Source organism: Phalangium opilio, unplaced genomic scaffold (genome assembly GCF_054372755.1).
Source record: "Phalangium opilio isolate 3A_F unplaced genomic scaffold, DU_Popi_V2 ptg000013l_1, whole genome shotgun sequence".
In the NCBI taxonomy this organism is placed as follows: domain Eukaryota; kingdom Metazoa; phylum Arthropoda; class Arachnida; order Opiliones; family Phalangiidae; genus Phalangium; species Phalangium opilio.
In genome coordinates this window covers 4,497,966-4,513,722 of record NW_028324148.1, presented here as the reverse complement: position 1 = coordinate 4,513,722, position 15,757 = coordinate 4,497,966, and the positions used below count along the sequence as shown (strand labels likewise).

At 38.6% G+C, this 15,757-nt stretch overlaps 1 protein-coding gene across 1 annotated transcript; it reads left to right on the top strand.

Annotated features, from left to right (window-relative positions):
- The first annotated feature begins 1,864 nt into the window (after nt 1–1,864).
- On the top strand, nt 1,865–9,760 carry LOC149707876 (ATP-binding cassette sub-family C member 1-like). The gene is made up of 9 exons (XM_089864136.1): nt 1,865–2,228; nt 2,660–2,827; nt 3,137–3,321; nt 4,847–4,952; nt 5,060–5,584; nt 6,309–6,508; nt 6,688–6,814; nt 8,716–9,485; nt 9,564–9,760. The coding sequence occupies exons 1-9, from the start codon at nt 2,019–2,021 to the stop codon at nt 9,673–9,675; spliced, it is 2,403 nt and encodes an 800-aa protein (XP_089720262.1). The 5' UTR covers nt 1,865–2,018; the 3' UTR covers nt 9,676–9,760.
- The last annotated feature ends 5,997 nt before the right edge of the window (nt 9,761–15,757 follow it).

Here is a 15,757-nt window from a genome sequence, read left to right as displayed (position 1 = left end):
AATGTATGTTAAACTTGTTTTGCTTCGGCTATATTAATGCAAAGTTAAGACAATAACAAAACAAGTCTGAAAACATTAAGTCTGTTTCATTATCGTGATTATTAACATTTTTGGTAGCTAAATTGACTTCAAGCACCGCACTTTACAAAACTACTCTCTTCATCCTGGAATTAACTGCAAAAATTCAGAGAAAAATTATCCTTGAAACAAAATAGCTATTAGAAAACTATTATGTCTTTCATCGAAAAAAACAAGGCATGATCTTGCAAAGAAGCAAGTGCAGGTATTTTCCAATTTTGGCATCATCACTCGGTCAACAAATAATTTTAACAATTTTTCCTGACGTCGGGATTAATAATATTACATGTAAATCCTTTATTGTTTAGCAATAAACAATGTGTATGTTGTGTTTAAAACATGGTGGGAAATATATTTTATAATCTATATTTTAACACAAATATTCACCTTTTTATTAAGATTTGAACTAACATTATCTATATCAACACCAATGTTGTAAAACGAAGCATTTTAAATTTCGCGCCAAAGTGTAGATTTTCCCGCCATCTACGTGTTGCTGTTGGAAGTAAAACATCCAGTGGTTACCGCGCATGTCAATGGGCGGGGCTTCACCTTTCCCCACTCGGTCTATATCCCACTCTACTTTTATCGACGTAGTCGAGTTCAAAATTCTCGTAACTCCAAGGCACTGAGGTTAAAATGCACGTATCTCCAATTCGTTTCATTAAGACCAAGCGGAGCCCATGCGTGTCGCGAAGCGAGAATATTTTTTTAACCAATTTAGTTCGTCGTGGTTTTACGCTTGTGGGCGCTTATATTACCGTAAAATAAACAAAGTTCAACCCCGTGACCCTGTCGACCAAGGGCCAAGGTCGCGGATTGTAAGTAGACGTTTTTGTTACTCTTACTGAATTATTTTAATTGAAATAATTTATTTTGTTGTCATCAATACGATCTAACCAAAAGATTCAATAAAAAGAGAATAGCCCTCAAAACATTTAAGTTAATTTTAGGATGAAACATTTCTCTAACATAAGTTAATTTTATTATGAATCATTTCTCTATCATAACTTAATTTTATGAGTGACCCCTAAAATATCAACGATAATTTAAGGAAGACCCTGTCACAACGGTAATATAAGCGCCATCTCGTACACATATATGGTGAAAATACTTTCCTTAACAAACTGGATATTTCCCCACATAAAATTTGACATGCATGGGCCTAGTTCATTTCGGAGGCTCCGGACCAAGCCTTTCAAGGAAGGGACACAAAAATATCCATTCCGTTTGAAATTAATCATTTCATATTTCATTATCAGTAAGACCAAGCCTTTCAAGGAAGGGACACATATTATAAAAAACCGTTTTTACAAACGGAAAAAACCTGATATATACTACATCGTTGATTTTGGGTTGCCACTCACTGTTCTTGTCACGGCTTCTAAGGGACAGATAATGTTACCGCTTTAACAAATGGTGGTGTTATATGAAACGGTTAGAATATATAATATCTGTCCCTTAGAAGCCGTGACAAGAACAGTGAGTGGCGACCCAAAATCAACGATGTAGTATATATCAGGTTTTTTCCGTTTGTAAAAACGGTTTTTTTATAATCAAGTTTATTACCAAGGTAGCTTTATCGCGGGTCAAAAGGAATTCTGTCTTAGTAGAAGAATCAATTTTAAAGGAAACCCCACAAATACTCAACTATTTACTGTTATTTGTAATATAAGCCACTCAACAAGTCGTTCTTTTATAATGTTCCCAGATATTTTTGAACTAAACTCTTACTGTTGGTCAAATTTGACCAATATTAACATCAATTTATTTCTGTGAAAATTTCAGCGATTGAGATTCAGAAGGGAACGTTTCGTTGGAACTTGGAAGAGCCGACAGCGGCGTCTCTTCGGGACATCAATTTCAAAGTGTCCCGTGGCTCGGTGGTGGGTCCGGTGGGTTGTGGAAAGTCTTCCCTCTTGTCTGCTCTGGTGTCCGAGATGCAGAAGGTGGAGGGGGAGGTCCGAGTGGCCGGGAGAGTGGGATACGTCACTCAACAACCCTGGATACAGAACGCCTCACTCAGAGAGAACATACTCTTCGTTGATGACATGGACCAGGAAAGATACGACAGCGTCATACGCGCATGCGCCCTGCAACCGGATCTCGACCAACTACCCGCTGACGACGAAACAGAAATCGGAGAAAGAGTATGAATTATAATCTTCTTATTTAAGTGTCCACTATTCCACGTCTTTGGTGGAACGTATTTATTTCCCTCGACTCAGAGAGGTTTGTTTTGGTTTCCCAACTTGTTTGAAATTAGTGCATTTTTGTATTATGGTAACTCCATATAAAAAGAGTATACACGAGATAAGAAGGAATTAAATTAATCCCTTTCAACCTCGTTCTTCCACTTTCTCCGGTTTTCGCACTTAACACAGGACAGTGGATGTTATAAAACACATGTCCGATGAAGTACTTGTCGCTTTCACGGGAAGATTTGGGATTAGACTGAAAAATATAATGGGGTGTACCGTCACCTGTACCCGAAAAGCCTGTCGTTGAGACGTTTCATTCATAGTTCCACAAATGGCTGCTTTCGTTAGTAATACGTTTGTTTACTAATTTTCCATGTTAGGGTATCAACTTGAGTGGTGGTCAGAAGCAAAGGGTCAACGTGGCCAGAGCAATTTATCGCGATGACGATGTCTATCTCTTCGATGACCCGTTGGGGGCGGTTGACTCGCACGTGGCCAAACATCTCTTTAACGAAGTCATTGGACAAAAGGGATTTCTTCGAAAGAAAGTACATAACGCTACTCTTGTTTTTCTCTGAAAGCGCTAAGAATCCGTTAATCTAATAGAAGTCTAGACAGCTCGTTTCGTTTAAATCTCAATAGAAGTTGAATATGGTGTCCCTGAAAATAATCAGTTCTTTTACTGTGGAACAAAGTTCAGTTGATATATTTATCTAACCCCCACAGATTTTAATTTAAATACTTGCAGCTTCGATAATAGGGAAAATAAACCCTTTTGAGTCGCTCGCATTTGATAGCTGCTTTAGTTTGGAAGTTCCTTGCCCGCTCTACAAGTAGCTTTTCAATTTGTTATATAGACGAGAGTTTTGGTGACGCACAACTTGAGCTTCATCCGAGAAGTGGACGAGATCTTCTTCATGAACGAGAGACGAATCATCGAGAGGGGAACCTATGACGAAATCATGAGTCGTCCGGGAATGGCCAGAGATTATTTCAGTCAACACATGAGTGACATGAGCGACGAAAATAAAGAAGAGCCCTCGTGAGTAGATTTGTATCTATATCTACACTTTCTACCCGCCAGTACGTAGTTGAAAAACGAAAAAGCTTCAAGTCATGCAAGTTAACTATGTACAAAATGACCGAGCAAACTTTGGGGACGTGTACTGTTTGTATAGATAGCGTACATATTAAATTTAATTGATTCTTTCAAGTTTAACCATGGAGGCAGTGAATTGTAATATTAGCGGTAAGCGCTAGCTTTTCAGTGCTCAATTTGTCTGTCCTCGGGTCTCGATCAGCTCGAGGGACTAGCTCAAGGTCGGGACCATAAAATTAAAAATTGGATGTGCTGTACGGGGCTTACGAGGATCATGAACCATCAATCTAGAATGTTCAGGAACTGGGAGATATTTTTCTGCTTACAACGTCTGTGCGAAGTTGCCAGCCAATTTTTCAGGGTACGCGCGCAGCGGTACAACGTAAACGAACGTGACCGTTTGGGAAGGGTACGAAACGTATGTTTTTACATTTTAATTCCCTTGAATCACTTTCACAACTTCCAAACGTGCAAATCTAGTTTATATAGAACGTTTTGGTCTTGGGACCATTTGGTCTCATGATTTTTTGGTCTTGGGACCATTTGGTCTCATGATTTTTTGGTCTTGGGACCATTTGGTCTCATGATTTTTTGGTCTCGGGACTATTTGGTCTCGGGACGCTTTGGTTTCGTGATTATTTGGTTACCTAATTAGTTAATGCCACGTTTTCCAAAACAATGGTCCCAATACTTCGTTGCCACCTTTTCCAAAACAATGGTCCCAATAATTCGTTGCCACCTTTTCCGAAACAATGGTCCCAATAATTCGTTGCCACCTTTTCCAAAATATTCTCCTATTAATTAGCTGCCACCTTTTCCAAAATATTCTCATATTAATTAGCTGCCACCTTTTCCAAAATATTCTTCTATTAATTAGCTGCCACCTTTTCCAAAATATTTCTATTATTGCTAATAAATTGTTCGTAGTAAGAGTCGGGCTTTTCATACTCATATAAATAATCTTACCTCCAAACAAGGTTGGGTTGGGTTAGGTTAGGTTTTGATATATTAGGTTTGGTTAGATTGGGTTAGGTTTGAATGTGTTGGGTTTCGTTAGGTTTGGTTTGGTTAAATTTGGCTGGTTATAAAAATGCTGAAGGGATGATAATTTTTTTAAAACGAGACTTTTGTGTCTAGAGAACAATTTGTCTAGACCCAATTGTTCCGGGACCAATTTGTCTCGAGACCAAAGTGTCACGAGACCCATTTGCCCAAAGACCCAATTGTCCTGAGACCAATTTGTGCCAAGACCAAATCGGCGAGACCAAATTGTCGCGGACCGACGTTACGATCATACGATGTGGCTTGGGTCATCTTGTTCTATATTGACCTTGAATTACAGCTCAGAATGGGGTCGGTTAGAAGTGAATAAAAACTAGCTCGCTTACTGCTCCTCTTATGATAAAGACTCCATGGTTGAACACGCTTTGCTAATTTATCAATTTTGATATAATTGAAATTTTTGTAGTACGTTAAATGTCAAACCGGAGAGATTTCATCTTGCATCTCAAGGAAAAGTCTCAGATGAAGATGATGCAAAACTCATGACTAAAGAGACGCTCAAAGAAGGAAACGTATGTGCTCTTTAATACACGAGGGGGGTTTGGATTTTCTTTGCATCTAGAGAACTAATTTTCTCTGTACACATTTTTCCTCCTGATAATGTTATTTCGCATTGCAGATATCTGTATCGCAATACAAACAATATTTTAAAGCCTACGGTTTGACATGGTGTGTGATCCTCGAAGTAGCAGCCACCAGTTGTGTTGTCCTCAATTTCGAGTCAATGTACTGGCTATCACTGTGGTGCGCGGACTCAAAGGAAGATTTTAAAGTGAACCCGGTCTTGAAGGCAATCCGTATAACGGTCTTAGTCGCTCTTGGTCTTAGCCAAGCCATTGTGACATTTCTGAACGTAATCGTGAACGTCTTTCGCTGTCTACGAGCGGCCAACTGTCTACACGAGAAAATGCTCGAGAGCGTATCTCGATCTCCCATGTCCTTCTTCGACACGACCCCCGTTGGAAGGATACTCAATCGTTTCTCCCAAGATATCGACGCCCTCGACCAGCAACTACCTGGAATACTAATGCTAACCACTTGGGGGTTGATGCTTTTAGTTGTTTACCCGATAGGAACTGCAATATTTTTACCATTATTCATAAGTCCCTGCATTGTTGTGTTCGTTGGATACCTTTTACTTCAGGTAGGAACTCGACTTCAGTCGCCTGTCATAAGTAATTATTCATTATCACTCTCAATTGTTAATTGTGGCGGTTAAACAAGAAATTCGTATCGAGTGAGGGATAGCCGCTTTTGATATTTAATAATCTGGGAGTCAGTTGCAGGTCAGAGTTTGGCGCTCTTCAAATGACACTATTGAACAAGTCATGTAAATTCTTTCGTAAATTCTACGTGTAATGCTGCACAACGAAACCTTTGTGCTGAAAATCCGTAGCTTTTTTGCACCTTTTGTACAAAAAAAGTCCAAATTAGTTCCACTACCAGTCCCCATTAGGGTTCCTATGATATCTCGAAGTGTTTAGCGTTTGTGATCCACCACACCCACAGACAAAACATCATCGCAATGCTAGGCGTGATTACGTAACCACACCTACCAAAAATATAGCATTAAACACAGGCAAGATTATTATCGACATTTCAAAAAGTTAACAAATATTTATAAGATTTTTTTAGAATGTTTATTAAGCGACGAGAAAGAGGCCTTGGCGCCACGACTGCCATAACTCAGACTTCCACCGAGCAGTTTCCCCACGATATTAAAATAACACTACAAATCTTTGAAATATTTAGCCGCTTAAAGTGATTTGGCACTAATATAATTTATTACAAAAAGTGTAGAAAGCACACGTGTGTGCGCGTCCACTAGCAACTTCTAAAACTGAAGTTCTATTCCACATCTTTTGTAGCGTTTCTTGATGTCGAGCAATCGTCAATTCAAACGGATAACAAGCTTGAGAAATTCCTTCTTGTTTTCGCACGTGGGAGGATCGGTGGCTGGCAGCACTGTCATCAGGGCGTGTGACGCTGGACAGAACTTCGAAGGACACTTCCTCAAACTGATCGACGAATGCACTGCCGCTAACTACATGATGAACATGGCGCAAAGGTATCTCATTGACTGATTATTTCAATTGCTTCTTTTCCGTTTCGGAGCGACAGCCTTTTATCATACTCTACACCTCATTTTTACCTTTGGGTTGAAATCGGGCAGTGGATGTCAAGCAAAGCGAGCATCCTTAGTGGCTGCTCGTTTGTCCAAGTGGCTAAAATGCAATTTCTTTCCAGATGGCTGACAGTACGCCACAATATCTTGGGCAATTGCTTGATGTTTTGCACCGCACTCTTCATAATTTTGAGTAAAGGGACTCTGTCAACTGATTTTGTAGGATTGATCTTGGCTAATGCCGATCGGGTAAGCGCTACCAATCAAGACCAAGCCAGTAAATGAAAATGTTTTTCACACTTACGCTAAAATCCTTACTAGTTTTTCATTTAACTCTTGATGCTAGTGGGATTGTGAAACGCCGCTAAAGTGGGATGATACAAAAAGGACGAATAGTTTCTGATTTAACATTTTATTATAAATTTGTACACCCCATACACCGTGTTTAGTAACACATAACTGGGGTAGTTACTGAATTAAGAAAGAGATGAAATTTTATGAGTTGGTTTGAATGGGAGAGATTGAAATAGCGAAGAGAAAAGTAGTGTAATTTTCCGCCATTCTTGTACTGTTTTCGTAAAGAATAGAAGCTAGTTAAGGTGTAATTCTGCTACGTTTTCAAGAATTTGTTAAAAAGCCGTTTCACGACTTGGCATTGGCAAGCCCTTTTTAGAACTTAATACGCGTTACTTCGACAATGAATTACTATGCTTTTAAAAATTATAATCCAAAAAACAGATTTTGATCATAAGCAATTGTAAAACCGATTACTCGATAAACCTTCGTTAGTGAGAAAGAACTGGAAACTGTACATTTTACCAGGGATAGATGTAATTTCTAAAATTAACTCTATCCCTGGTTTTACGAAAGAACCTGTCACACCTTAGTAAATTAAATTCTCATCTGTCAACTTTTGCGAAGAGCGCTTCGCTAAAGTGTAGCAACAAATATGACTTATTTTGAGTCGATTCTATTAAATTTCCGTTATCGAGCGCAGTCCAAACTGATCGACTCTATTTTGATTTTTGGTTTTGGTCGAATGGGAAACACTCCGTAAATACCTTTGTGGCAAAACATCATGCGCAGAACGCGACCGAAACAGCTTTCGGTCGGACAGAATTGGTGTTCTTTTTTTTACGCAGATACCGACGTTAAATTATTCGGGATGAAGCTCCTTTTGACGTCATAATAGGTGAATTTTTTTTATCCCCGTTTTTTTTATACTCGCCAATCGCCATTGCCGCAAGTTGCTAATTGCCATGCTTGCATGTTATAAACTATTGAGTTTGAATCTCTCTGACCTGCATTTGGTATTGGTAAGGTCAATGCTTAAGTTCTTCTGGTTCCGAGTCCCAAATCCAACTCGTTCCACGTTACTACCAGTTGACAGCCTTTTCGGTCGAATTTCGGTTGTTTTTGCGAACTGAACTAAATCTTACCGTCGAAGGCCTGCGTAAGTCAATTTTTTGACTCAGCGCTATAGTTTTTGGTCCTCATTTTCGGTCAAGTGGGAACCTAGTTTTATATGAAGGAAACGCAAAGTGTAGCTTTAAATTTAACAAACCAATAAACTCTAAAAGAATGAAAACTCATGTTCATTAGATTTAAGACACCTTAATTAGTAGAAAATTACTTTTTTCCTCGGACTTTCAAACAAATTGAGGGAACCATGTTTCCACTTTCGTCATCAGAACCCTCAAAATAGTGAAAATACTAGAAACTGCGGGTGCAATAAATAGGCCAAGTTCTCGAAATCGTATCCATTTCCTGCGACTCGAAACAGGACGGCTGAAAAGGGAGTAGGATATTGGGGAAACGGGTTTGACCAAAAACATATACTATTTTCATGAAATAAAATAATACCTATTATGAAAATATTATAATTTTTTGGAATTACCTTTCCCCCTATCCCTTGTTTGGTAGAAACATTTTGTTTTAATATACATGCTTTTGGTGATATACCATTTTCCTTACATTCAAATCGTTATCAGGTCTTATCTATGAAAGATATCAAATTCTTGAATCTATTTGGATAATTAAAAATTAGCCCTTTGAAGATAAATTGTGCAGGCTTTTCTGTCACGTTTAACACGTTTAACAATTATTTATTTTTTACAATTAAGTACTAAATTAATATATTGATCTAACAGCTTCTACAGGTGATCAAAGTGTTTATCACTGCCTTTACGGGTTTGGAATCAAATGTAGTCTCCATAGAAAGAGTTGACGAATACTGTCGTTTGGAGTCCGAGGCCGAGTGGGAGAAACCAGAATGCCAACCCCCAGCTGACTGGCCTCAACAAGGACAAATCACATTTCATAACTACAGTACCAGATACCGAGAAGGATTGGATTTGGTCTTAAAGGACATTGATGTCAGGATCGAGGCCGGAGAGAAGGTGGGCGTGGTGGGGCGGACAGGAGCGGGAAAGTCGTCGCTGACACTGGCGATCTTTCGTCTCATCGAGGGGGTGCGCGGTCAGATCGTCATAGACGGAGTGGAAGTGGAGGGATTGGGCTTGTCCGATTTGAGATCGCGGCTGACCATCATCCCCCAAGAGCCCGTCCTCTTCTCGGGCACGCTCAGACTCAACTTGGATCCTTTTGAACAAAAAGATGACCAGCAGCTGTGGGCTGCCCTGGAACACTCGCACCTGAAATCCTTCGTGGCGTCACTCGAGCAGGGACTGGATCACCCCGTGGCCGAAGGAGGTAACAACTTGAGCGTCGGTCAGCGTCAGTTGGTCTGCTTGGCTCGAGCCTTGTTGAGGAACACCAAGATCCTGATCTTGGACGAAGCGACGGCCTCGGTCGACATGGATACCGACGATCTCATTCAAGAGACCATCAAGAAGGAATTCGCCAACTCTACCATCATCACCATCGCGCACAGAATAAACACCATCTTGGACTATGACAAGTTAGTATACCAAACTATTTGACAGGCTTACCAATTGATTACCTATTTTTATGTCTGTTAATTGTTAACTTTTCATAGGGTGATGGTTCTCGATCAGGGCCGAATTACGGAATTCAACTCTCCAGATGCTCTCTTGAAGAATGAACAATCAATGTTCTACGATTTGGCCAAAGATGCCAATATACTCTAAATCACCTTTATTCTAACCTTTGCACACAATGTTTCATGCATTACCAGTCTAACCAATAACCTTATCATTCTTTGTTATAATTATTATTAAAGACACCATAAAGTTCGATGTTAATTAAATCGAATCCTTTATTAACCTTACGAAACAATTAAGACTTGCCAAACAAACCTCATTTCAGGCACAAACTCATGTGTTTTAGCAACGGCAAACAGAAGTAACAGAAAGTGAGTCACGAGAGTGAATGAAAGCCTTCCTACGTTCGGTTTACGAATATTCATCTCTTCCTCTCTAGCTTCTACGTTTGAACTGTCATTATTAAGTTCAAATTTCTCTCAGATGAAAATACTTTTGACTTTTGAGATATTCGAATGCTTTGAATATTTTTAGTACTTGATGATCACAGCTTTCGTAATGAAATCATGTTTAGTTTTCGCTTGACGTGTGATTCGCAGGATTCTTTCAACGTAGATTAGAGAGACCTCCATAGGTGCCTTAGCGAAATGCCTTGTGGAACGTAAGAGATGGTAATCCATAACACTTTAGTATTTATAATTATCCACGGATGATCTATCCGTGTAAGACGACCACTATCTTGCCTTTGTTATATGTATCGCGGGGCCCGTATCAAGCGTATTCTCCAAGAAATGGAGCTAAAGTAGGCAAGAGTGAATTTCGAAGCGTTATCAATTCATTGGGAATGGGCCAAAAAGCGAGACTTTTAGAGTCAATTATCTTAATTACTATACTTCCAATCATAGACCTTCTAAAACAGTCAAGTTTGAAGCCTTACTGACTGCGGATTTTTCAGACATTTTAGTTTGAAACTATGATCATTTATTTTCAAGGGTGCTCGATGGCTTTGTGGTTTTAAGAACAGTAGATAAAAGTGAATAACGGCTTATTTTATCCCTTTAATAAATTTATCTTTTTATTCTACATTTATGTTGAAATAATCAGCGATTGCGTATTATCAGATTTTATTTATATAACCAGGAATACCGACAGATATTTTAGACGATAGTATGTATGTGTTCCTGATATAACAATAGTAGAATTGTTATCTTAGGCCATAAGTGCATCATATTACAGCTTCCCAGTAATAGGGAACTGTTATATGATCCACTTATCGCTTAAGACCAAATATTTTATCACAAGTGTTAACGCTTGTTAAAAGGGATGAAAGGGAGAAACCTGGAATTTTGTTTTCGGCGTAGAACACTTGCGTTTACCAAGGTCTGCGGTGCAGAGGATTTTATTTTTTGCTAGGTGTGGTTACGTAAATCACGCGGTGGAGTTTTGTCTGTCTGTGTGTTTGTAGCCAGGCCACACGAAAAACAAGCGTGGATGGAAACCGATTAAGGCTAGATCCGCTATCACGTTGGAACTCGTAATGTGAAATAATTGCGAAAGCAAATACATTAGTTCTATGGTATGAGATAACAGCAATTTTCCAACTTCGCATGGACGTAAAACTAGTTGGTTTGGACTCTTCTTAAGAAAAGACCCTCTTCGGGCTCTTGGAAGTATTGGGAAAGATACAACACTAGTATCGTCCAAAATTCACCCGGATAGATTGCGGCAATCCTCATTTTTAGGGTCAATATGATTGACGGCTTTTCTTTATAGAACTGTTTGTTGGGTTGGCGAGGGGGATGGGTCTAATGGGGAACGCGGGAACGGGAGATAGAATGAGCAAGAAATATGGAGATAGGGAAGTTTCGTGTAACGCTATAACTCCGGTCGCCCAAAAATACCGTTTTCGGCGTGGATGTGCATGTGCGCACGCGCCGCACTTTTCTCGCGCATCGTGCTGAGGATAGGCGGCACTACCGCTTTCCTGCGCAGTTCAAACTAACGCCGAATATAAGTCATGTGACCTGCTACATTTAGTGAAGAGAGATTCCTATACTGACCAAACTTCCCTATCTCCATATTCCTTGGAATGAGAGATCATTTTCATAGGGAAAGGGCACTGTGTAAAAGCTGGGTCGCTGTTTTTTATTTATAGTTGTCGTTGAAAACATCTTCTGATCATTCAATGTGAGCAAATGTGAGTGTATATATAAACCTATCTAGTTGTTATAGGTTTTAATCTAACTGGCTTTACGATTATGATCTGTGAGTGTGTATGTTTGTGGTTTGTCTGTGGAGACTGAATAGACGAAAATACCATTTCAGTTAGGTGTGGTAAGACTTTATTGTACCCCAACAATTGGGCCAACTCAAATATTACCTTAGCGAGTTTGAAAACATGAATACTATACTAGATTAGCACATACGAAACTAACACGTCCTCCCCACCCCCAACCACACCTAGCTAATACGTACATTTTATTACGTGACTTGTTATACGTAATTGTTGGGGGAAAAAAAGTTTAAAACATCATAAATTGCTTTGAAAACGGATAATTTAAAAAGCTGAATGAGATTTAACTAGCAGCGCGCCAAGCGGTCCTATAATTGCTATAAAATCCTATATTTTTTAACCTGTCCTATAATATAATATCCTATCATTTCATGAAAGGTCCTATATTTTTGACTTAGTCGTATAATTAAGCATCAAATTTATCAAAATTTAAGTCTTTTATCGAGATCTAATTTATGGACACCGAAATTGCGGAGCTCGCTTCGTTCGCTCAAGATTTATTGTTTATTGTATTTTAATTAAGTTTCTCTTTTTCATAATAAAATCCAAAGTGTTTTTTGCGATTATTCTACATGGTTTAAGCCTAAATAGTATTATGTATGAGCATTTTTATTCCTAAATTCTCCTATAAAATCATATGATTGCAGAAATAAATTTATATTTTTCCTATAAGGCCAAATATAAATTTTTGGTTGGGCTCCCTACTTTTAAACGGAACCACTATTTTGGGGAAAGGCTATCAGATCAGTCCTGAAGTAACCATTATCCTCAGTAGGCACTGACAAGGGTCCCCGGTACATATGGGGTCCTCAAAGGCTCACACGGATATGAAATAAGTCACCTCCGATAAACCCAATCCTGGAGGCTGGACTGATTACCTTCCCTTTGAAGTCGACCGTCTTGAAGTTGGTTTTAGAAGAGATATGTATTCTTTACAGCCTTGACATGGTTATCTTTTTTGCATTTTGAGATTTAGATCTTTCGAATATTTCGTCAAATTGAAATGAATTCATCTATTCATTTAAGGATTAGACTATCCTTACAAGGATAAATTGTAAAAATAAAAATTTTACTCTTAAGTTCAACAAACATAGTCTGTAATCAGCGATTCAAATATTATCATTTAAATTTCCCTTTAAATAAGGACAAAATGTAAGTTCATAAGAGAACGATTTAATCTCGTAAAATCTAGCATATTGTTATTCAGCTCCAATGTAGAAGAATTCTTTTTATAATCCACTTGTGTTATGCTAGTGAGACTCGTACTTCAAGGTCTTTTAATGTACTGGTTTAAAACATCACCTTAACGGTTTACTAAAAAACGTTGCACGGATTAGACGCCGGATAACATCACAGCGATTAGCCTGCTAAACAAATTGCTCAAAGTTAGTGTTATTCATCTTGAAATGGGTTCCCTCTTATTGGATGACTTTTGTAACTCTCCATTATGGGTATGTTAAGTGTTCATTATTTAACCATGGTCCTGAATATATTAACTGATGGCATTTGCTTTTAAATTATCAACTGTATAATAATATTCAATAGAACGGTAATTTGACATGGTACACGGATGATCCAGACTTCAGTCCATGTTTTCAAAAGACCATCTTGGTCTGGGTTCCATGCGCGATACTCTGGGTCTTCCTTCCATTGGAAATCACGTTGATTACAGAGTCGAAGCGGCGAAGCGTCCGTTGTTCTCATCTTTCCATTACGAAAAGTGTAAGTCCATTTACACCTAACGAGTATAGAGCAAAATTGCTCATGCAATACGCCAAAGTTGTACATCTGGCGTAGCAGCAGGCACGCGTTCTTGCCACTGTAATACTTAAAAAGAAAGTACTAGTTATTATTTATGGTTTCAGCTCTTGACTTTATTACTGGCCGGGATTAGCGCCTTGAAATTTGATAAACAAATGTACTACGATGATTTTCAAGTAGTGACAATTAGGCGGTCGTTCTTCAATTTGGAACTTACGTAAGACAATTTCCAAAAATATCCATCACGTTTTGATGAATTAAATTTGATCTTACTTGTTGCAGATCTTGGCGTTATTCCTCATAATTTACGGCAGAGAGGGTGGCACGGTGTTTTCTGGAATCCTGAAAATGTTTTGATTTCTCTTAACATCACTATCACTCTGAGATCCACCATCATCAAGTACTATTTAGAAGTAAGCGAAAGTTTTGTATGCGTTTTATGATAATATTACGGCAAAATATAAACGTGAAATATTTCAGAAGGACAGAGATGACTATTTCGGTTTGATAAGAGTCGGTAGTTTACCCTTTAGTAGTAATTACCCTCGTGCACACTGAGTGACGCCTCTCCGCACTACGAAAAACACACGTACGCAATCGAAGTCAAAATGGTAGTACGCTACGAATTTGTTGTTTATGTAACATAATTTCGACACTGGTGTTCAAGCCTTCTCGCTTGTCGTTCTCGATTTAGCTATCAGTAAGGTTTTAGTGTCGTACTTACGAACAGAAATGCTAATGGGAATCATTGTACCTCCATATAGCCCATGTCATGATAATTACAATTCCAGTTTTCTGGGCCGGGCTCGAATACTATCCGTCACGCCTCATAATTCTGATGTTTTTCTAATTGTCCTACTTTCTTGGTTAGCAGCCGTCGGGTGCTTGCGCAGGGTTCAATGTGCAGCGAAACAAATCATTCGCCAGATAAAATTCATCGTTCATAATGATAGGTTGGCAAGTTTTTGCCAGAGGTGGAAGAAACCGCTTTTTTAACCTGGTTAAAACTGGTAGCAAAAAACTATTTTTTCCGCGGTTTTTTTCCACTTCTTAAGGTTTTTTTCTAGTTTCTATGTAAAGTATTTGAGTAATTATAAGATAAATATTCGCGAAAAGCTTGGAAAACTTGAAGCTAAATTAATATCAGTTATCATTATGCCTTCAATTTACTAGCATCGGGTCTCGGGTGCTAGTTTCACTACTCTATATAACGTGGCTAAATTCAGGTCTTCTGATTTTCCACAGGCTTTTTATTGGCCATATAACCAAAAATATTGAAATGTCCTGCTAGCTCAGCCTCGATAGAAAGAATGTTTTCTGATCTGCCTTTCATTAATGGGAAACTTTGAAATAGGCTAAAGAATGACACCGCTTCTTCTTTTGTTCTGCTACCAAATGCTATTAGAACGACACCTGGCAAATTCGAAATCTAAAAACTAATACAGCGATAAATATCTCAAATTCGAAAATTGAAAATACTATTGTTATTTTCTAAACATAGCATTAACAAACATCACGAAAATGCATTTAAAACTCACTAATTTACCACTGTGTAACCATGAATTTAGTTTTTTCCGGTTTTTTCCACGTGTCCCGGCAAAAACTAGTTTTTTCCGGGTTTTTGCCAACCCAGTTTAAAACTCCGCCTAGATACTATAATGGCTACAAAATTATTCTTATAAGCTGTATGTGTGCCTATTATGAACATATGCACTTTTTCTTAACAAAAAGATGACTATTTTCCAACATTAAGAAATCAAGGGAAGATGACTCGTCGTTTTGTTCATTCATGGCTTACCAGGTAAATCTTTTCCCGTTCCTGTGTTCTTATTAATTGTCCTTCCTTGAAATAGTTATTACAGTGCAGTTCAATGTATTTTTAACGAATTCTAGCGCCCTGTGGAAAGGTTGGAAGAAAAACCTTGAGCCATCGGATGTGTACGACTTGAATGACGCGGAGCGAGCGCTGACTTTGATATTAGGCGAGTTCGCTTTAATCGTGCCAATTAAAAATAATAGAGTGGAGTGTAGGACATTTCGGTTATGTCCATTGGGATTCGAACGAATGGGACAATAGTGGTTTTGTTTTGCGAATAGGTAGCCAAAATTGAGCACCGTGTTAGAAACCTGGCGAAACGCTGGTCTTTTCTAACTGACCAAAATATATTGTTTTTT

Coding starts and splice junctions, on each gene's coding strand:
- LOC149707876 (XM_089864136.1), top strand. CDS start 2,019: ATGCAGAAGGTGGAGGGGGAGGTCCGAGTGGCCGGGAGAGTGGGATAC. Junction 2,828..3,136: donor AGGGATTTCTTCGAAAGAAA/GTACATAACGCT, acceptor TTTGTTATATAG/ACGAGAGTTTTGGTGACGCA. Junction 9,486..9,563: donor ACCATCTTGGACTATGACAA/GTTAGTATACCA, acceptor AACTTTTCATAG/GGTGATGGTTCTCGATCAGG.